Below are 22,646 nucleotides of genomic sequence, written 5' to 3' on the forward strand. Positions count from 1 at the left end.
GTCTTAGGGATCCTATTGTTCTCCATACGAAAAATGTGGCCGGTTAGTCGGACTCTTCTACGGGCGACAATGTTATGAAGTTTACACATCCCACTCCTTCGGAGAACCTCTTCATTGGTGATATGATCTAAAATATCGGATCTTTAGGATTCGTCGTAGGCATCTCTGTTGGAAGACTTCAAGCTTATACACATTATTTCATGATTTTAATGATTTAACTTGTGTTTGGCTTGAATTATTAATAAATAAATATTCCAATTTTTTGTCTCTTTCATTGAGGAAAGTGAAATTAATATTTTATTACAATATATTTTACTAAACGATCTTAAAAAGATAAAACAAAGTTAATTGAAACAACTATTCCATAGTCATATCTAATGTATTTTATACTGTTTTTTTAGTTAAATACCTTAAGAAGTCAACAGATGAGTAGAAGCCAAATAAGACAGAGAGTAAGATATTTAAATTTTTAAATTTTATATAAATGAAATCGTTTTTAACATTCGAAATTGTATTTATGCAATACATATCATTGATTTATATCTGATAAAACTTAGTTTATCAGATATAAATCAATGATATGTATTGCATTATTGTTCTTTGCTTATACACTCGTACGTAAATGTTTTCTGTTTTTTAAATTTAAAACTCCTACTCCTAAACATTTAATTATTTTTCCTAATAGTTTCAAAACCTTGAAAGAAGTGTTAATCAATTGACAGAGGTAAGTAAAAGTTTTTCACACATGTTAATTACTTAACTAAAATATTTTCAAATATTATTTGTTATCTTTGAGCTCGAGACTTTAATTTTCATTTAAAATTTCACTTAACAAGTAATATAAAAAAAATTTTTTAAAAATCAATTCCTACTTAGGTCAACAAAGAAAAATTTTATTTTAGTTACTTTTTATTAAATAATTACAATTAACATAAATATGTATATACATATGACAGAATCACAATATTAAGTGGCAAAATAGAAAGAGAAATCGGAATTGAACCCAAAGCATAAAATTTCTTCAATTTTATTTTTTGAGAAAAATCCTTCATTCTAACCACTAAGCCACAACTGCTAACTCGCTCTCGAAAATCGTTTGGATAAAACGTCTACTTAAAGCAAAAATTTTCAAAAATTTATTGATTTTTCGCAAGAATTGAACTCGCATTCTTCACCTTCACGTGAAAAATACTGAAATCCTTGCATTTTACCGATTGAGCTACTGCCTGTTGATTTCAATTTTCATTACAAACTGCTAAAACTCTATTTAAAGTATTAATAATTAGGTTAATGTTACCCGTGGTATCGAAGATGGCGACGGGGAAATTTTTTTCCCTAGATACTAGACGGCGACGGGAAAATTTATTAATTTGCATAATGCGACAGATAGTACGGGTACGCCCCTAACGTTTAGATCACTCGGTATTCTACTTCGAGATTATCCATTGTTAATCTGCTTCTAGATTATCACTCGAGAATCTGATTCGAGATTACCGGAAACGCGGCCATCTCGAACGTAGGGAAAAAAATTTCCCCGTCGCCGTCTAGTATCTAGGGAAAAAATTCCCCGTCGCCATCTTCGATACAGGTAGTATTAACCAATGATTAAATTTAATTAATGAATTAATATTTGAAAAAACTGTATTAACATCAAGTGTCATCCACTACAAGTTTTAAAAAATGTATTTGAACTTGAGTGGATGAATAAAAAGCATTTTATTAACGATTGAAAATTTGAACAAGATATATATATGTATATATATAGGGAGAGTGTGAACTAATAGTAGGAATTTAAAAAACGATTTAGAAGTATCAAAATATGTATTGAACGTATCCAAATGTCGAGAACCCTTGTATCATCAAATTGTTACTACGGATTATATTAAATAAACGAGCAATTATTCATTGTGTCATCGTCACAATGCCTGATTGCAATTTTTTAAATCTCGATGCACAAGCTCTTGATTGTAGTAGTGTCTTGCCCCTGTACATCATACTTTTCCTGTTAACTAGAGTCATGCCGGGTCATCTTACTCCATTCTGGAGAAAACTTTTGAATAAAAATAATGTAACTTCCGATCCAAACTGAGTCCAAATATCTTATCTTATTATCTACCCCTTTAAGGATTCTCCGACCTTTTATTTTATTGAATTGAAAATTCAGTAGTATTTTAAAATATAAAATATAAATTAAAATACTGATGAATTTTATAATTAGAAAATTTTTAGCAAGTGTTAAATTGATAAAGTGTCTTCAAAATACAAATCATTCAGGAATTATTAAATATCACAAAATAGTGATCATCATTTACACAAAGGGTCTCTAAAGTTTTTTTTTTAACTGTGGTACCTTTTCAAGGATTCCTCGACATTTTATCGACCCCTTCTTTTTGCTAATACAGTTAATAAATAAATCAGTTGAGCCAATAATAATCCACGCACCACTTTTATAGAAAAGATCTACTTGCAGTATGCAAATTTATAACATCCTGAACTGTCATACACATAATTCACTCGACTAATAATTTTTAATCACCGAATTTACTCGACCCTTGGGAGTCAATTTCTACCACTTTTGGGACCTATAATTTAGATTAAATACATATTCAAAAAATAAAAGAGTTACAAGAAATGTTTTATGAATATTATTTTAAAAATTATCTATAATAAAATTTAATACGGGTAATAGGTTATATAAAATCCACATTTATGCATAAGCAATTAGTAAATAACTAAATGTTTTCATGAAAACTTACTTTCTCATAAAGTAAACATTCATGAAATGATAAAAAAATATAAATATATTTAAAAATTATTAATTTCTGTATTGACATATATATATACAATTTCAGTTGCTGAATCAAAATGAATGCAGTAGTAATCCTTGCAGAAATGGAGGAACATGTGTAGATGCATACAATGGTTTCATTTGTCAATGTCCTTCTGCTTGGGAGGTAATCATTTTATCATTTCATTCTCTCAATTATGGAAACATCAATAAATTTAAGTTTGAAAAACTTAGTAAAGTTTATAGTGTTTATATCAGTTCTGTATGTTTTTTCGAACGTTCGTTTTTGACATTATTTTTGAAACAAAGAAAACACGCAAAGATGAGACGTCATAGAATGAAAAATTCTATGCTGTGCAGTTGACAAGTTGATAGATCTGACAAAATTTTTAAAATTTGTTTTTTTTATTTTTGAATCAAATAAAATATAGTGGCAAACATTCATATTAATGTCCGAAAATTATTCTACAAATAAAATTTCATATACAGTAAGTCAGTTTTAGCATGGGACAAGTTTACAATTCTCTGTATTTTACTTTTTGTATGTTAAATTTTTTCTTTAGAACAAAATAATTATTTCTTATAAAATTTCTTACATAATATAATTATTGTTTAGAACTTTGCAAACATTTTTACCATCAAATCATAAACAATTGAATTAACATTTTATAACAGAGAAAAATTTTATTAATTGCATTTTCTTTATTACTTATCTGTTATACTCTCTCATACATGTTTTTATTATTATACACACAAAATTAATAAACGTTTTCTTATATATTAAGCTTAAACTTTATTGCTTTATATTTATAAATTATTAAGTATTGGTGTATTAAATATTAATATCCTTAACTAATCCTTTACTAAGTTACGTAATAAGATATTACAGTATAAAAATATTTTACAGTAAATGTAAATAAAAATATGTATATATGTATAATATAATTATTGTTTTATCGATTTAAAATATATAATAAGTTTAACATACTCTTACAATACCAATAACAGTAAACTGAAAATTGTTTGCTTCTATTAGAAATTTTTATTTTTATTTTGTATTTTAATTTTATTCAAACGAGCAATTATTTATTGTCACATCGTTACAATTCCAAAATTGTTATCAATTTCGTGAGAAATTACAATAAATATTTAGAATTTATTGTATATTAATATATATTTTGATTGAAATTCGTCTAAATTTAAGTACTGTACAGTAGAACACCGAATTGATTCGTTCTGCAGCTTGAACGAATTGATTCGTACGGAGCTGAACGAATTGATTCGTTCAGCTCCGTACTTCATTTGTTCAAATTAAAATAAAATAATAATAATAAGCAAAATAAATAGATAAATTGGCAAAGAGGATGGCTCTACTCTTTATAAATGTGCAGGAATTCCATGCAGAATATCTCCTCTGTTAATTTTAAAACGTTTTTCCGGTAGAATATCTTTTGCTTTTTAATATCCAAACTTCATAGAACATACGTTTCCTCATAACTATTTTCTTTGACTGTCTGATAATGTTTCATTAAAAAGTCATTAATTTTATATAGGATTTAAGCTAATTTTGCAACATTTTAGGCGAAGAAATGTTTTTATTTATTTATTTGATTCTTAATGTAAAATAAAATTACTTAAATTTATTATATGATTTAAAAAGATAAATTTTTAAATAATATAATTCATTAAAATAAATTTTTTTTTAACTAAGGAAACTTTGATACTTGGTATAATAAATAATGTAAATATTAAATGTATTTACATTAAAATTCAATTACTATTTTATGATACAGATACATGAATTATAAGATAAAAATAATAAATGATTTAAATTTAATTTGTATTGTGAACAGATTCTTAATTTAATGTTTTGTAAGTACATTTCTGAATTGTTTTTTTTTTAAAAATTACAATTAGGGTCCTACCTGTGAAAATGACGTAAATGAATGCGGACGATATTCTGGAACACCTTTTGGATGTCAAAATGGCGCAACGTGTTATAACAGTCCAGGAAGTTACAGGTACCATAATAATCATGTCCTAGAAGAGGGGGATAAAGACGGGATCCATGAGTTTTAGGGGATCCATCAGAAAGAAAAACTTCAAAAATTGTCCTTTCTCTGATTATTTTTTTTTGGCAAATAATGAAATAACTTTATCCATGGACTAATATTTACACTAGATTATTTTCTACTTTATAATTATTTGTTAATTGCATAAGCAGGGTCTCCGAACGGGGTGGTCTTTGCACCGAAAGCTCTTCATTCTCTCGAGAATCCTGGTAATAATGATTACCATAAATAATTTCTTCGTGTATAATGATAATTTGTCTTGATATTATATTTAATAGGGAACATAATATAATAATGTTAACTGTTTATGTTCCAACTGCACTACAAATAAATAATAACGAAGCATTTCCCTATAAATTTAACCGATTATGAATAAAATGGAATAACATAAGCAACGATGAACATTTCCCATCTCTCACTCATGTTGACACATCATTATATCGAACCCTCACGTTAATAAATAAACATATTGAAATATTAATTAAAGTTTAGAATATATCTTGAATGTTTACATTGTCTATTCTTAATTTCAAAATAAAACTTTATTACTATTTCTATAAATAATTTTAGTTATTATGTAATTAGTTTATTGTGCCATAAATTTAATTTGACATTTTTAGATGTGAATGCCCCGCAAATTGGCATGGAATTCATTGTTCAGAACAACACGATGACTGCAAAACTGCATCACACGAAGCACTATGTGGGCATGGAACATGCATTGATTTAGATCGAGTATTTGCTGGACAAGTAAGTTATATATCATTTGAATATATTAAACAAATCGTGTTGTAAGTTTGTAATCTGCATTTGTTCAAGAGAGCAATACTTATTTGCTTTATTTTCTTTATTCATATTACCTATAGTTTAAAAATTTTATATTTGATTACTAAATTTCAAATATTACAATGACTATACTATGATGACAATAAATATAAATGAGAAATTATACTTTTAAATACCTTTCGCTCTTTGACCATTAAGAGAACCCTTTTTCCTTGTCCATAATGGATTCGGCAATGAAGGCAGAGTCTGATATTTTGATATATATGGTTCATGAAAAATTCTTAATCTTCGCAACGCATACATGTTTTATTTTTTGTTACATGCAACACACAGGAAGTCTCTGTGACCATATGATAATTAAATATTATATTAAAAATTAAATACATAACATCTAGTGCAAAATACGTCTGTAGTAAAAGTGAGACTATTTTGGTAAGAGAAAAGTTGAATTATTATTTAATATCATTATTTATTGATAAAATACTTTCTTATAGAAAAATCTATAGAAATAAAAAGGTCATTTTTCAAATAAAAAAACTTGTAATTCTGAAAGAAATTAAATTACATGTCGTGTGAACACGCTTTAACAACTTATATTACAGAAACGATTTTCTATGATTTCAAATCAGTTCGTGCATACGCTACATATAGATGTTCTGTGTTCCCGCATATAGCTTTGTCACAATTTTGTCACAACATTTTTGTTTTTCTGACATTTGACCAGAAACAAAACGTTCGATATGCATTGTTTGTAAATTTATTTGGCATTGAACTGTTATTTCAGGAACTTGAAGTATGCTTTGAACTGTATTCTGTAAACTTTTTCGTGGTCTTGTCATCTATAAACAATTCTTTAAAAAGTTGCATGTTTATACTGTTATCAGCTACTGTAAGAACTTTAAACACGAGAATAATTGCATTTACGTACAACAAACTGTTTATTTAAAAAACAGCAACATTGTTATAAGTACAGTACATAATGCACAACAAAAACACCAACTAAATTGAAAATACAAACACGTAACATACATTGAGTGTGCAGGACTCCGGCTGGAAATTAAAATAGATATACTTATTAAACATGTTACAAACGTGCGGTCACTATTTCAGAAGAATGCTCTATAAATAAACTGAATTTACATGAAATGACTTATTGATAAGTCAATTTAAATAAACCTCGGAAAATTCTAATTTTGTAATATATATGTTTTCCAACCTGAGGCAGCCTCTGAACGGGTTCGAAAACGCCTGTTTTTAATTAAAACACTGCTGGAAAAGTATAGAAGGTATAGGGTTATTGATTTTTTAGTTTGTGTGTTTTTTCTACAAGTGTGTTTTTGAGAATTGAAATTTTAAATGACAATTAACTAACTACCTTTCTAGCCCAAATATAAATGTTTATGCGATGAAGGTTGGAAAAGTGATGGAGTCAATCCAGCATGCAATACAGATATAGACGAATGCCATGAAAGTCATGTTTCGTGTTCAACAAATCCTCCAGTACAGTGTATTAACTCTCTAGGAAGCTTTCATTGTGGACCTTGCCCACCAGGTATTATATTTTTAAAATATTTATAATAAAATAATAATTATTCTTATCTTTTAATCAAATTAAAAAGTACGTACTTCAAATTATAATTTTAATTAGTTAATTATATATTTAAAAATCACGATGTAAGAATACAAGTGATACTACTACTATTGTTTGACTGTCGAAAACTTGTCAGGAATATAGTCGTACTTCAGACGTTCTCCACCATGTGCCGCCCTATCGGGAAGTCCATTTTGTATTATTGTTTACCTCTTACTATCGCTTCGTTCGACAGTGTTTTTAAGAAATTCTTACAAAATCCGTCTCTTAAATGATGTGTGCATAATTGCAAAGGTAATTATTATCCAAAGAAACAAATAGTAAATGTATTTAAGGCACCAAAAGATTTGGAATTGTATAAAAAATGGAAACGAAGGATACTGTGTGCAGATCGAGAACTAATGTAAATTTCACTAATTTGATTGAAATTAACACAAATTAGAGTTCAATTAGCAATTGTTGCTAGTGGTAATCAATGGTAAAAATTGGACTTTTACATCTTCACAACATCTGGTGGATACTCGAGTAAACTCAGCCACTTCTCCAACGTTCTTGAATGGAAAGAGTGGTATCACCTGTATTCTTACACCATGATTTAAATTATAGTTTTAGGCAGGCTACCATATGAGATACACTAATGCGATGCCATGGCAGAGTTGCCAGATACTTTAAGATAAAATCCGGGACAAAATGAATTCTTCTCGAAAGATACTGGATACTGGGAATTCTTCTCGAAAGATACTTCCAATTTCAGGACATGCAAGATGTGTATTTTTACTCTGCCAGTGACAGAAATACATTTACAACACGAAAAAAAGAAAAAGATACTTTATTGTACGAACAGTTTTTAGAATAAATTCTTCCTGTCTCTAGCTGGCAGTTGGAAAAAATCCCGGAAAACTGGGACTTCTGGCAATACTATGTTGTAGTAAAGATACTTCAGGAATTGATTAATATTCAACTCGTTTATGAATACAGTATTCTTAATTGATGTTCATGTGATTAGTCCCATTTCTTTCTTAATTCTCTGTTCCATGTTGCTCATATTTCAGTTTGCTTTATTCTCTTATTGAAATAAAAATGATTCACTCTTTGAAATAATTTAATTCACGAACTATTAAATTCTGATCTCGATACATGTCCAACTTCATCTTGCTTTTATTTTAATGATCAGAATATTATTCAAATATCTAGACTTGTAGTTTATTTATGTATTTAGAACGTTAATTGTTTTACAAGTTTATCATTATTAGAATGCCCTATCTAGACGAATAATTTTTATATTTAACTTGTCTTCTATCCTCTTAAAATTTTGCAATTTAAATTTCATTCACTTCTAATTAAGATAGGTATATTCTCAAAATTTCCTCCTTCTAAGTCTGATAACAATGAATTTTAATAATGCTTTAATGGTAAATATCCAATAAATATAACTAAATTTAATCATGATGTGTGCGTATGTGTGTAAAGGTATTTAAAACAAAATCTCATAACAGATGGCGCCACACACAATTTTATTTATTTTGCTTAATAATATGAGTTATTTTTTTTTAATAAAAACTCATAACAACCGGGAAAGTTACTCAACTCTTGTTGCTTGAAGTTTTAAAATTTCTGTTTTTAAGAGAACATTTTCTCGAGAGAGGTATATACGAAGCTGTAAAGTGTAGCCATTCTACCTCCCAATTTCGTATTTATCTCTATATTTATAGTATTAAATTTGTAAGATTGATTACGAATGAATTGCTCATAATTTTGTATTTTCGTTACAGAATTGCTGTTTTTTTTATTTTCTTGAATATTTTATTTTTCAATCTAATTATCTTAACGTGTTTAAAAAGTTATAAATTATGACATTAAAAAACAGTCTATTTAACATGAGCGAACTTTTTCTGTAAAATGTTTTAAAAAGAGATTTTAAAGTATTTGAGAAAGTACATAAAGTCTTTTCACAGTGGGCAGGGAAAGCGAGAAGCTTCCAGGAACGATGTAATGACGTCACAGGCAGTTGAAAGAGTTAGTTATGACGTAACCATTCAGCTGTACCACATGGGCTTTGCCCATTTAGGAGGAATTTATGAGTGCACTGTATATTTATTTGTTTCAGTCAAATATTAACCTAAATTTTCGTATTTTAAGTGTAAATACATAAATAACAATTTTAAAATTCTGTTATTCGAATGCTTATAATATTCATTTAATATATTTTTCTTTTCATAATTTACATTTAAATGAATCGTTTTAATCATTTCATTAAATATATTGTTAAATTTATTATTATTATTATAGAATTATTTTTAATATACAGGCTACTCAGGAAATGGATATTCCTGTACTGATATTAATGAGTGTCTAGTAAATAATGGAGGATGTTCTGTATCACCTATGGTACAGTGTATAAATAATGTCGGATCTAGATCTTGTGGTCCATGTCCTGCAGGTTAGTTTATGTTTTATTGTTTTTTTTTATAGGTAGGCATTTCCATTTTTTTTTTGTGATAATTATAAGTGGAACAGAATTATAAATTTATTTTCAATTTCATATGAAAGATTTTATTGTAATAAAATTCTGAAATAAAAATTCATACGCTATATTGTCATGTTAATTCGTAAAAGTCACAAATTTTACAAAAGAAAGAGATTAAATAAAATGAAAACTTTATAAAAATTTATTTATTAAGATAAAATCGAAAAAGTTTATACATATTTAAGAACAAACTTTCTTTTATAAAGGTTATACTGGAAATGGAGAATATTGTACATATGCTGGAGCATGCAGGATGAATAATGGAGGATGTCATCCTCTTGCAACTTGTATTGAAAATACAGGTAAAATAATTTTCATTTTTTAATGAGAACCTATATTTTTCAAACAAGAAAACAGTCGATTATTGATTTTCTTCAGTTAATAAGCGCATTTATACTATTAATTAAGTTCATTTCATTGACATTGTTATTATACTGTATATTAATATTTCTTAATGTTTCTTACACTATTACTTTTATTGCAAAAAAAAAAAAAACAAAAAAAGCTTTTATTTTGCAAAAGTTTCAAAACAAGAGCATTTATTAACTTGTCAAATAATTTCAACACAATGGAGCGTATGGAAAAAAGAGGGCAATTGCCTGGAGTCTCCATCAACAGAGCGCCATAAACCAATCTTTTATAACAGGGGTGGCCAACTTTTGTGCACATAAGATCTACCTTTTATCGTAAAAATGTGTCGCGATCGACTTGTTGTCATAGGCATAGTCTAAGTGGGGAGGGGGAAGTGTGAAATACATACTATGTTTATACACTGTTTCAGTACAAAGTGCACTCACTGCTTGTGAGTCGAGTCATAACTGCATGCATACAGTTGCGTTCGGTTACAAACATAATGCATTAAGTCAAGACATCGCTAGCGATCGACCAAAATTGGCTTGGCGATCGACCGGTCGATCGCGATCGACTTGTTGGCCACCCCTGTTTTATAAGATAAGATTCCCCCAGAAACTTTCCTTAAAGAAATATATCTGAAATTAACACTGTACATTGGCTTCCTAATTCAAATTTTCCTGGGCTTCATGAAGCTCTAACGCGCCATTGTTTCCACATATTCAATTTTCACTCAAAAGTTGCATATACAGGTATACGTCGCCTTACGTCGGTAATTGGTTCCAGGAGAGGCGACGTAAGTCGAATTTACTTGTGTAGTTACGACGTAAGTCGAATCTACACAAGTAAATTCCGGGACATCTTTGGCTGGTGTACGCGATAGATGTCGCTACACCAGCCAAAGACGTCCCAGCATTTTTGCTGTACTAAGAATAATAAACATGTTTTCTCACCTGTTCGTGTCCTTCCTTTCTTGTATTTTGTGTCGTCACTACCGCGCCAGGAAAGCGTTTCCGACCATGCATTGCTATGTGATTTCCCATCGTCTAGGTGTACTCTATCTCTCCTGAAAGTTTATAACCGCTGTACTGATACACCCTGTATATCGAACATTACATTCACATGTATAGAAATAATGTTTTTTAATTACATTTTTTCATTTATACTACAGAAATCAAGAATACGTTTATAATTTAATACATGTATGCTATTTATACATTAATTTAAAACGTGTTAACTTTTTTAGCTATATCGCCATTATACAGAGAATGTCGTTGTCCTAGTGGTTTGACAGGAAGCGGAGTTGGACCAAATGGTTGCATAACTGCTACTGGTACAGCTTGTGAAGCTAATCCATGTTTACACGGAAGTTGTCAAGTAAACATTTAATTTTAAATTATTAATTTTTCTATCAGTTATTTTTTAAACGTTATATCTACAAATGTTCCTTTTTTTCAGGTTAGCGGAAATAATTTCATATGTATATGCTCTCCTGGCTATACAGGAGCTTTATGTGAGACTCCTACAAATCCATGTGACAGTAATCCATGTAGGAATGGAGGCACTTGTATAAATCAGCAAACTTCGTTTACCTGTCAATGCCCAAGCGAATGGCAAGGATCGTTATGTGAAGAAGCTGCACAGAGTATGTATCTCATTTTAGCATTTTATTTCATATTAGATGATGAGTTTATTTATTTTTATGATTTATGTACGGATATAGAAGCTGGCGAGTAAAATAAAATTGTAAAACTAAGTCCCAAATTTAAATGTTATGAAACGTTCACTTCATTCTATATTAATCGAAGACCTTGGAGCAAGAACATGTTAATTCATTTTTTCAATTTTCTGTGAAAATTATCTTGAAGTTCTGAATTTCCCTGTATTTACACAGGTCGCAGGTGATTAATTATATAAAGGTTGATAGACTAGTCTATGAGAAAATGAGTCACGTCTCTATACACATAGGACAAGTATGTGTATAGAGATTTAACAAATAAACTTGAGTTGACATGTTCTTGTCCCAAGGCGGTTTAAAGAGTAAATTCCTTATTTACTATGAATAGTATTCATTAGTTATTATGAAAGCTGTTAAACTTGATTTATGTAAAAAATTCATTCTTGCATTTTTTTCATATAAAACTGTATTCTGAACTTTAGGAAATGCTACTTAAAATACATTTATTTTATATAAGTCTAGATTAATGTTGTGTTAATAAATTTATGTCAAGAATTTAAATATTTGAATACATGAAAAACAGTATTTATTCTATTATTTAAACTACGAACAAATTTTCTATTAAAAATTCATGATCTTGATTACAGTCCCAACAGAATTCTCTGTATTTGCTTACAGAAATCTATTGGATCTGTAATCAAGTTCGATTGCTTACAAATACGGTTGACTGATTACCTTTTGAAGAGAAAAATTGCGATTGTACAAATGGATTATTTTATATAGCCATGTGTATTCTCCAAATGCAAAGCAATTATTATGTAGGATTGTTCGGATCAACAAGACTGTATATAAAACAAGAATGTTAAAAAAAATACTTAGTCTATAACTTTAAAAATTTGTTTATACATGTATTTTGGTGCATTTTGGTTACATTTATATATTTGTACACGTATTTATTAGACTATACATGTATATGTTAAAATCTATAGTATGTATTAATTTCACAAGTTTGTCATGTTTTTAAAAGATAAACTATGATTTCTTCTTATTTTCGGCTGCGGAATTAATTAAAAAAACAAACAAAATTGGTTCGGATCAGAGAGAGTGCACTATAACTAAAGATAAAACGTAACGTAATTTTATCGTATTGTATATTTTTCTTTAATTGTAACATTCCAAAAGCAGAAATTTATAGCAGCTGATTATTTCAGTTGATCTGCAAGTCACTTTGCGAGACGAATCTCAATCCCCTGTAACTTTCTGTTATTGACGTTTCACTGGAAAGTGACAACAGCAGTGTTCCTTGCGTGTCGTGGTAGAGTTATTGGGATATCTCGCGAAAGGTCACAAGTAAACAATCTGTTCCTTTGACTTTTTTTACTCCTATAGACATAGTCTACAGCTCTAATAAGGTCCCAACCACCTCATTCAGAGCCCAAATAAATTGTATTGTTTCACATTTTGAAGAATTATACATATAACCGCGTTATAATCGTAAGTCGGCCGGAACCACAGAAAAGTGACTACTTAACCGATGGTGTTGAGTTATCCGGGTGTCGACTTATGCGGACTCGACTGTATATGTATACAGTATATGTAGTGTAGAGGTACGTAACCTGGGACTTTGTTATCTTTGAAAGCAGTTGTGGTGTGTTGTATGTTACATAATTTCTTTTTATGCTCAATAAATAGCAATTATCACTAAATATACACTATACAAAGCACATGGTGCACTTTATATATGCAAACTATTTGTAATAATAAATAAAGTACAGTCATTCAAAGAATTCCATAAAGCTGAAGCATTTTCAAAATTCTATGGATGAAAATAACAAAAATCATAAGAAATATTCTTCCAGTGTATGCTTTTATCATCATATTGTAGATCTGCCTTTGAAAAGCCTTTGCTAATTTTCTTATAATAAACCATAATTTCAAGAAACATTTATTAACTTACATTTTTATGAAATATGTAGGTAGTTGCGTTGTTGAAAGAATATTTCTTATGACTTTTGTTATTTTCATCCATAGAATTTTAACATAGAAACATTTATTAACTTAACTTTATATATATTAGTGTATGCTTTTATCATCATGTAAATTCGTGTACTGTATATATGTGCTATGGGTGACTTCTCTGGAGAATCTATGTCATTATCATTCATTTAAAGAAAAAGGAAAAAATTTATATAACAAACGAAACTACTGCTTTACTGGAGTTCAATTTATTAACAAGTTTGTTTCAAATACATTAAGATGAGTACTCAAATAACTTGTATTGTTTCACATTTTGAAGAATTATACAATAATTATTGTGGAAAATTCTTCTAGATTCTTTGTGAATCAAACTTGTCAAATTGGGGGATATATAGTAGCCTACTTCATAAAATTTCAACGTCATATGACACTGTCAGTGAATTTTAAATTTATTTTTAATAATAAACTTTTTCAGTATGAAATAAAATATTTGAATAAATTAACTAAGATGCATTGTGTAGATATTTTGGTGTACTGTATCTATTATAACTTTGATATTAAAAATATATTTAAGTGAAAATTTATACAATGGTACATCGTACTTTGAACGCTTCGGAGTTCGATCGAAAAATTCGACAAAAATTTACCTTGGAGTTTGTCATGTCGTGTCTCACCACAGCTTGTAAATGGCGCGTCAAGCGTAGCGCCGAGGGCTTTGATATAAGCTGAGAAACCGTATACACAGTCTCTTTTTGGATCTGTTCTGAACGTATAAATATATGGCGAATAAACGTATAATATGTTAAAGACTTGTATCTATTTTGTTCCTCAGACACAATTCAGTAAGATACGCGGGAATCTTCAGAGTTCGAACCATGCTTCGAAGTTCGAACCGCGCTCGAAGCAGAAACTCAATCCGTTGTGTCCAAGGGTGCGTTTACTTCTGACCTAATAGTGCTACTTCTGAACACCAAAAGTGACGTCATTAGCATGTGTATTCGTGCTTACATGCAGCGCCGTAACTAGCCTTTTATGCACCCAGTGCAAGCTTCTGTAACTACGCCCTTGAAAAATGCTATAATCTTACTCGGCTCTGACAATAAAATGGAAATGTCTATAAAAATAAATCTAGAAACTAAATTTTTATCTATAGGTACCTACTTAGTAGAATTTAGAATATATTTAGTAAAAAAAAACTTTTGTTTGAAAATATTTGCCAAAATACACAATAATACAATACAAAAAATGACACCAGACATTCGTTAGTACAGATAGTAAAGACCCAAGGCTAAGGCAAACCGTAAATGCAAAAAAAAAAAACAACTACCTAGGTACTTATAGACTTACTTTCCGCGCTTTCCTCATTGCGAAGTCTTTCATGACATTGTCATATGACAGAAGCCGTGCTGTGTAGCATTCAATCGACAAAATTGCTAGCCCAGACAATCTTTCTTGGCCCATTGTCGGGCGCAAGTACTTCTTTATCAATTTCAGCTTACTAAATGACCTCTCACAGGAAGCTACAGTCACTGGCATCGTTAAAAAATCTTCATAGCAACTACTAAGTTGGGAAACATTTCTTTTAAATCCAGTTCTACTATAGCTTTAAGAAGACCAAGACTTCACTGACATTCACATTTATCAAATAATGCGGTTGTTTCAACTTGACTCTTCAAAGTTTCTAATTCGGCCCAAAATTCTGTGGCATTTATATCTGTAGAATATTTGATACTCAAGTCAGCAGCACGTTTTTTTAGGTCTTCAACTGAATATGTAGTTATGCCTTGTACCATCAAAAAATTGAAAAAGTGGCAAATGTTGAGTAGTTTTTCGAATCGCCATTTGAATTCAGAAATTATTCTATCTATTCATTTATTTATCTGAATTTTGAAACTTTGTTGTTGGGTAATGTCATAGCCAGCGTCTAACCTTTCGCTTAAATGGTGTCTTTTTATTCGAATTTCGTCGCTTTTCAGGAAAATTGTCTTCAATGTCACATTCTTCACAAACTTTTTTTGCCTTTTCGAAAACATTGTCTACAATCTCGCAAATATTTTGAATCTGCCTTGTTAATTCCTTGATTAATTCAGAGGCTTTGTCGATAGTAATGGTTTTCGACTGTAGAGCTACATTCACTCTGTCAACAGATTCTAAAACTTGATTCCATATTTGCAGAGTACATATGAATTTATAGTTTATTGGGTCCATTATGCTTTTAGCTGTAGCGATTGTTTCCGCATTATAATCGTTAGTAGTTAGAACCTTTAGCACACACCAGATTTGGAGAATTTGCATGTTTAAAGCTTTGACGGCCCTAGCTTTAGAGGCCCATCTAGTGTCCGTGTGTTTTTTCAAAGAAACATTTAAATGTTTCATTAAAGTCTCCCATCACTGTAGAACTCGAAAAAAACACAAATATTTTCTGGATTACTCCAAAAAAGTGATCATATCGGGTGTCACACTAGCAGCGTGTACGCCTGATAAATTCAAAGAATGCACTGCACACGGCGTAAGAATGCGTAATCAGCATTATCATTAATTTGTTTTATTTTGGCTTGGACACTGTTATATTTACCGGCCATATTACTACCATTGTCGTAGCCTCGGCCACGAACATCTTGAATGTTCAATCCGTCAACTTCTAACTTCTCTAAAATTTCTTTGGATAAACCCTCGCCCGTTTTTTCATGAGACTTGATGAAATCTATGAAATGTTCTTCGATTGTAACCTTTTGCTCGGATATTTTTACGAATCTCAATATTTGTGACATCTGTTCTTGATGCGATACGTCTGGCGTACAATCAAAAAGCACAGAAAAGTATTTTGCCGCACGAGCGTCGTCTAAAATTTGTTTTTTACCTCAGACGCGAGAATATCCACTAGCTCGTTTTGAATATATGGTGTACAATATGAAATATTTCCTTTATCAAGCGATTCGACGTGCACTCTAAGTTCAGGATCGAATTTTGAAATCATATCCACGGCACTTAGGAAAACTCCAGATCATGATTTTTCAATATGCTCATGAGAACCTCTGAGAGGTAAATTTTCTGTGCGGAACAAAAGTATGCTAGTACACACTTTTAAAATATGTCTCCACTTTTTTGCTTCTTGATCAATAGTTTTTTTGTAAAAATGCATCTATTGTAGTCTTACTTTATAATTGCTGTTCAAGCATTTTCCACCTAATAAAATTTTTTCTATGAAATGTAGAGTTTTCATGCTCTGGGATACGTGGACTTAAACACCAATCAAATGACGCCAATCATTAAATCCTTTTTGTGCATCAGCAAGTGCTGGCCTTATCTGGTTAGTCGAAAAAGAATCGAAAAGTATACATGGGAAACAAAATATTGCGTCTGTTTTTTTACTGTACATCAACCATCGCCTGGTATCATCTCGCCATTGCTCATCTTTTTTTGCAAACTAATGCATATGAAATTTTCGTCCTGTGTCTTCAGTCGAAGAAATGTTTTTACTACCTTTTCTTTGATCAGGTCCTTTCTCGACAAGGAAACAACGAACGGGGTCAGTTAAGGGTAACCATGAAACAGGATCGTTTGTGTCTAATTGCGTCTTATTAGTTGCAGCTGTTTCTACAATTCGAGTTTCAGAACTTTGACTAACGGTGGACAAGGTCAAGTCTTGCTCGATTGGGCTGACTGGGTTATCTTTATTTTTTTTCTTTAAATTCTTTCCAGACCCAGACATACCAGGGGTATCAAAACGTCATTAGGTACATCATCTTCCTGTCTATTTTCTGCCTGTGTGACTGTCCACTTTCTTAACGAATTTTCCAATTTTTTGGCTTCAATCTCCCTCACGCGCTTTTTTTTTCGAAATTCTGATCCGGATGGACGTTTTTGTGACATGGCGTTTGTTATGACGTGCGTGCTTGGCTCACGATAGACGGCAGGTAATATTTCTGAGAGGAGAAATCACGAATCAGGTCTAGTCTAGTATATATAGGTTATGTACTTGTATGCCGAACATGAGGATAGAAATGATCACCATAAAAATGCCATCTAAAAATAAATATACTTAGGAAGGTACCTAATCCAACATCTAAAGTAATAACTAATAACATTTACAAGCTAGTATTATTTATTAATATTAAATAATAAAATTTTTCCAGTATAACTTAAAATACAATTGGTCAAGATTTTACTTTTAATTAAATTTTAAATATATAAAGACCATAAAGTAATGACGAGACAATAACCTCCGAGTGCTCCCGATATTAACAATACGACAATGATCAAAATGAACGTGACTAACAGTATATGTCAGGGGTGGGCAAGCAAGAGTTCAGTGGGACCCGAAATGTAGGTTTTGCAAAATGCATGGGAGCCGCAGTTCTGTACTGTCGTGGCAGATAGTATGGTAAGGCGCGCGATTTTATTATATATATATATAATATACGCGATACAAAATATTGTATGTGTGCTATTAACTACGGGTCGGTTAACTTGCGCTTGTACTAGATAGTTATTTTTTCTTTGGATTGGCACCAACATGTCTTTCTTTTGTCAAACACAAGGACCAATTTTTTGAAATGCATGGCATGCATGACCCAAAACTTTTTTTGAACAAGTGAAATACGAAGAATATTTCTTTAATATTAAAAAGTAATCTTAAATATTTTACTTTTTTATTAGTAACAAAAAAATTTATTTATAGGGGTAGGGACTACTCCGTGCCCAAACAGAAATTCTCATCTCCATCCTCTTCATAGTTATTATTGCCAAAAATTGATTCGAAAATCTTTCCATTTATTGAAAGACAATTCATATAAGAGAACGATCATTACAAAATTTCTTTCGCTCCAGACTTTAGATATTTTAGAGAATGGGCGTCTTCACAGGGGGTAAAATATCCACTTATCCCTTCCTGAGATCGAGTAAAAAATTCCACATATTTTAATCGTAAAAGTGATTCAGATATAAACTCATGGTACTTATGGGTGTATATCTCAATCATTTTTACGATTATAATTTCTGGTCCTATGGTTTCTGCTAAAACGTCACAATTATTCTCAATAATACACGCGTGATAATTGTTTAGGAAGAATCGAGTCTGTTTCTTTGTTTTCGTAAAGATAATTTCTGCTTAATTTTAAATCGTAAAAATCGAAAATATGAAGGCAAAGAAACCAAACGAAAATGAAAATCCACGGAACAGAAAATCAAATAGAACTAATAAGAAAAAAATAAAATATGGAAGACAAAACCGTTCCCATCAATATCGCAACCGAAATTGCAGATTCCGTGTGTCGAGACGGGTTTCTACAAAACTCATGAGAAACATCAGAAAAAAAATAAAATTTCCGAAGCAGCCAATGTCTTCTTTCCTTTATTTTTACCTCGAGAATCTTCCTAAACTCAAAGCGGAAAGGGGAATAAAAACAACAGAAGCAGCGAAAATCCTTGGACAAAAATGGAAAACTTTGGAGCGGGAAGTAAAAGAAAATTATGAAAATAAATCAAAGACCGATAGAGAGAGATATTGGAGTGAGAAGCGGTCTCTTCCAGCTTCCATGATCAGTCCATCAAGATATTTAAAACGTCAGTCTAAGATACATCTTCCGAAGAAAAGTCCCTCCTCTTTCCTTTATTATTACAAAGATATCCACGCGGACGAAAGAAAGCAAAATCCTCAATGCAAAACTTCTGAAATCGCTAAACGAGTAGGACAGAAATGGAATTGTTTAAAGAAAGAAGAAAAGGCAAAATATTTAAAAATGGCCGAAGAGGACAGACAAAGATATCGTAAAGAGAAAAAAGAATTGGAACGTTTGAAACTGGAGACCATAAACGAGGATGAGAAACGACCAAGAAATAATGATTGCGGTCAAGAAGATGATTTTACAATGGAAAGGAAAGAAGAAGAAAATCTACAAGAGGAAAAAAAGTACGAAGAATCCAAAGAGAGTGAAGAATTATCCGATGAAGACTCGAATTCGATTAATGTGGCAAAATGGCTTGCTTGGCTGTTATTTCTGATTACTATTTTTAAGTCAGGCTGTAATTTATCAGAATAGAATTGTCATTAATCGTACTCAAAATTGATTCAAAATTTTGTTTTATTTGATTTCATCGGAATATAAATATTTTAAAAATTGTTTAACAATGTACCTTGATATGTTTTAGACTATTTACACAAACATTTGAATAAGTTATATATTTTAATTAATATCAAAATCCCAAATAAAGATTTATGTGTTTAAAAAGGTCATAAAATTCATTTCACATTAAAAGCGCATTATCCGTTACTTTTGCACACCAGAAAATCTCTCCCGATGGAGTCAACCATTCTTTAGAGGTTTCTCGACCGCTTCAATATGTGAAACATGAAAATCTTCCCTCTGCCGATGACACAGTCAATTAAAAATATATATACATTTGATAAAATGTGTGAAACAATAATAATATAAATATACGTGAAAGTACATAAGATGGCTTCAAAAACACCTCTACTTTTTTCACAACTTAAGGTAAAAATATAAAAATATAAAAAATATATTTATCAATGAATTTTTACCTGATTACCGGTAAAGTTTTGAATGTTAAGAAGTTGAGTTTTATTTAATATAAAATTATATAATTAACTGTTTTAGGTTGTGGCGGAACTTTTCATTCAGAAATCGGAAGTATTCAGTATCCAACTGGTCCTGTAACTGAATATCCACATGAACAAAATTGTATTTGGATATTATCTACAACACCAGGAAAAGTAACTACTTTCTTTTTATTATTTTAAATTTTATTTGTAATGCATTCTATTTGAAAATTACCATAAATCCAATAAAAGTATTTGAATTTATGAAAAAAAAGAAATATAGTAGAGCATCGATTATCCGACCCCCGATTAACCGACCGCGTTCTAGTCGGCAAATTGAAATGTCCGCTAGTGATGTAGCGCTACAATATTTGGTTATGTCTTGGCTACTTTAATATTATTTTTGTTAAATTTTTGCATGTTTTAGCTGGCAGCACTTAAGGTCCTAGAATATAAGGTTAGCTCATAGAGAAGGAACGCTTCTCATTGGTTGCTTATTTGACGTCATTCCTAGTCGAAAAGGAAATATCTTACTATGTCTTATGGTAAAAACATTACCGATCAGAGGCTTGTAGCTTTAATTACACGCTAATATTTCATTAATTACGATTTATATTTTATTAAATGTAAATAAAAATGGATTATAAATAAGAAAAATCCGGAATATTGAGCAAATCTTCGTAATTTTTACGTGTAAGGTTGAAATTAAAATGCGTTTTTCTAATTTGTAAATGAAATCAATTTTATCAATTTTATGATATTATAACAATAATAGTTTCTTAAAAGATTAATTTTGGTAAATCCTACGTAGGTGATTTAATTTATATCATCAAACGACTTCTTTTTTAAAACTAAAAATTATATTGGTCTATTTTTTAATTTTTAATATTCATGTACCAAAAACGATATTATTTACTCATACATATACAAAAATAACTTTATAAAAAGAACAATTTTTTATGTTATAAACATATTATTGATATCAATATATACAAATTAAGTGTTATGTAAAAACAATTAAATCAGGTACAAAATTTTTTTAATATTTTAAATATATATATATATATATTTTTTTGTATTTTCTCACAATCCATCCTGCTAAATATTGTAATCCATCATTTTTTAATTTTACATTTTCCTGAGATATCTCACATAAATCATCATCATCATTTACATTGCATAAATTTTCAGATATTCCTTGTTCTTTAGAACTAGACATATCTGAAACTTCTTGCAGTAAATCTGCCTCTTCAAACATTTCATTTATTAAATAATTTTCAACTATCTGATCTTCTGTGTTTAATTTATTTTGCAATATTCTTCGTCATTTGCCTAAAATTTTCATTCTTACTCTATATATTACTTCGAGTGGACTAGGATGATCATATAAACCACCTCTAGTTTGAATCTGTGAAAATAGATTTTCTAAAGAATCCTGATTTACTTTACATGTTAAGATATAATGGTATTTAGGAAATTTTGAACTAAGGTTGAAAAATAAATCTTTGATAGATTTAATAGATATAAGCATTCCTTTTTGAAATGTTTGAAGTGATTGTTTAGATACACATCTCATACTTTCAATTATTCTGTAAGTATTATCAAGTATATTATTTTGTTCATTTATGTTAATGCCATAAGCACATTTGGAGGAATAATCAATTTTGTAATGAAAATTGGGTGTTGAACTATTCATAACATCAAACCATGCATTAACTGATGATATAAATTCATAAGCTGCTAAGGCATTTTCAGTTTTAATATATCTTTTAATAGCAATAGCTGTAGAGTTAGAAAATAGTATATATTATTTCCATTAGATGGATGTATAAATTTAGTATTGAATATATTTATCCCTAATTCCTTCCATAATCCTATATTTTGTCCACCACAGTCACTAACAACAGCAACAACAGTATATCCTGCATCAAAAAGTTTTGAAATAACAGTAAATAACAGTTTTTTTTTCATTTTAACATCAAAATCCAAGTAAACTGGTTGTTTCCATGATGCAAATAGTCCTCTTGCCATCATTACTAAAACTTGATTATTGGGTCCAATAAATTTATCTCTCACTTTATCATATTCATATATATACTCTTTACCTGAAATATCAGTAAAATGTTAAAACAAAAAATTAAAATAATTATTGAATTATGTGGTTTTATCAATATGAGTACAGTATATACAGTATTTACCTTCATCTCATCAAACTGAAGAACTGTAAGTTTTTTCCTCTTCTGAAAGTTCAAAGCCTTTAATTTTCATGATGTTTGTAACATCATTTAATATGCCTTGACAAAGAATTATTTTTGAA

At 30.0% G+C, this 22,646-nt stretch overlaps 1 protein-coding gene across 1 annotated transcript in view; it reads left to right on the forward strand.

The window, feature by feature from the left end:
• LOC136980838 (cubilin-like) overlaps positions 1 to 22,646 on the forward strand; it is a 292,841-nt gene that overhangs the window by 11,864 nt on the left and 258,331 nt on the right. Inside the window, 11 exon segments of the mRNA XM_067277042.1 lie at positions 402 to 452; positions 686 to 724; positions 2,853 to 2,954; positions 4,706 to 4,809; positions 5,481 to 5,610; positions 7,030 to 7,198; positions 9,546 to 9,677; positions 9,971 to 10,066; positions 11,362 to 11,492; positions 11,574 to 11,760; positions 20,388 to 20,503. Of these exon segments, the coding sequence (XP_067133143.1) occupies positions 402 to 452; positions 686 to 724; positions 2,853 to 2,954; positions 4,706 to 4,809; positions 5,481 to 5,610; positions 7,030 to 7,198; positions 9,546 to 9,677; positions 9,971 to 10,066; positions 11,362 to 11,492; positions 11,574 to 11,760; positions 20,388 to 20,503 (1,257 nt within the window).

The sequence above is a fragment of the Centruroides vittatus genome, unplaced genomic scaffold, assembly GCF_030686945.1.
Source record: "Centruroides vittatus isolate TY-2023 unplaced genomic scaffold, ASM3068694v2 contig_726, whole genome shotgun sequence".
Classification (NCBI taxonomy): domain Eukaryota; kingdom Metazoa; phylum Arthropoda; class Arachnida; order Scorpiones; family Buthidae; genus Centruroides; species Centruroides vittatus.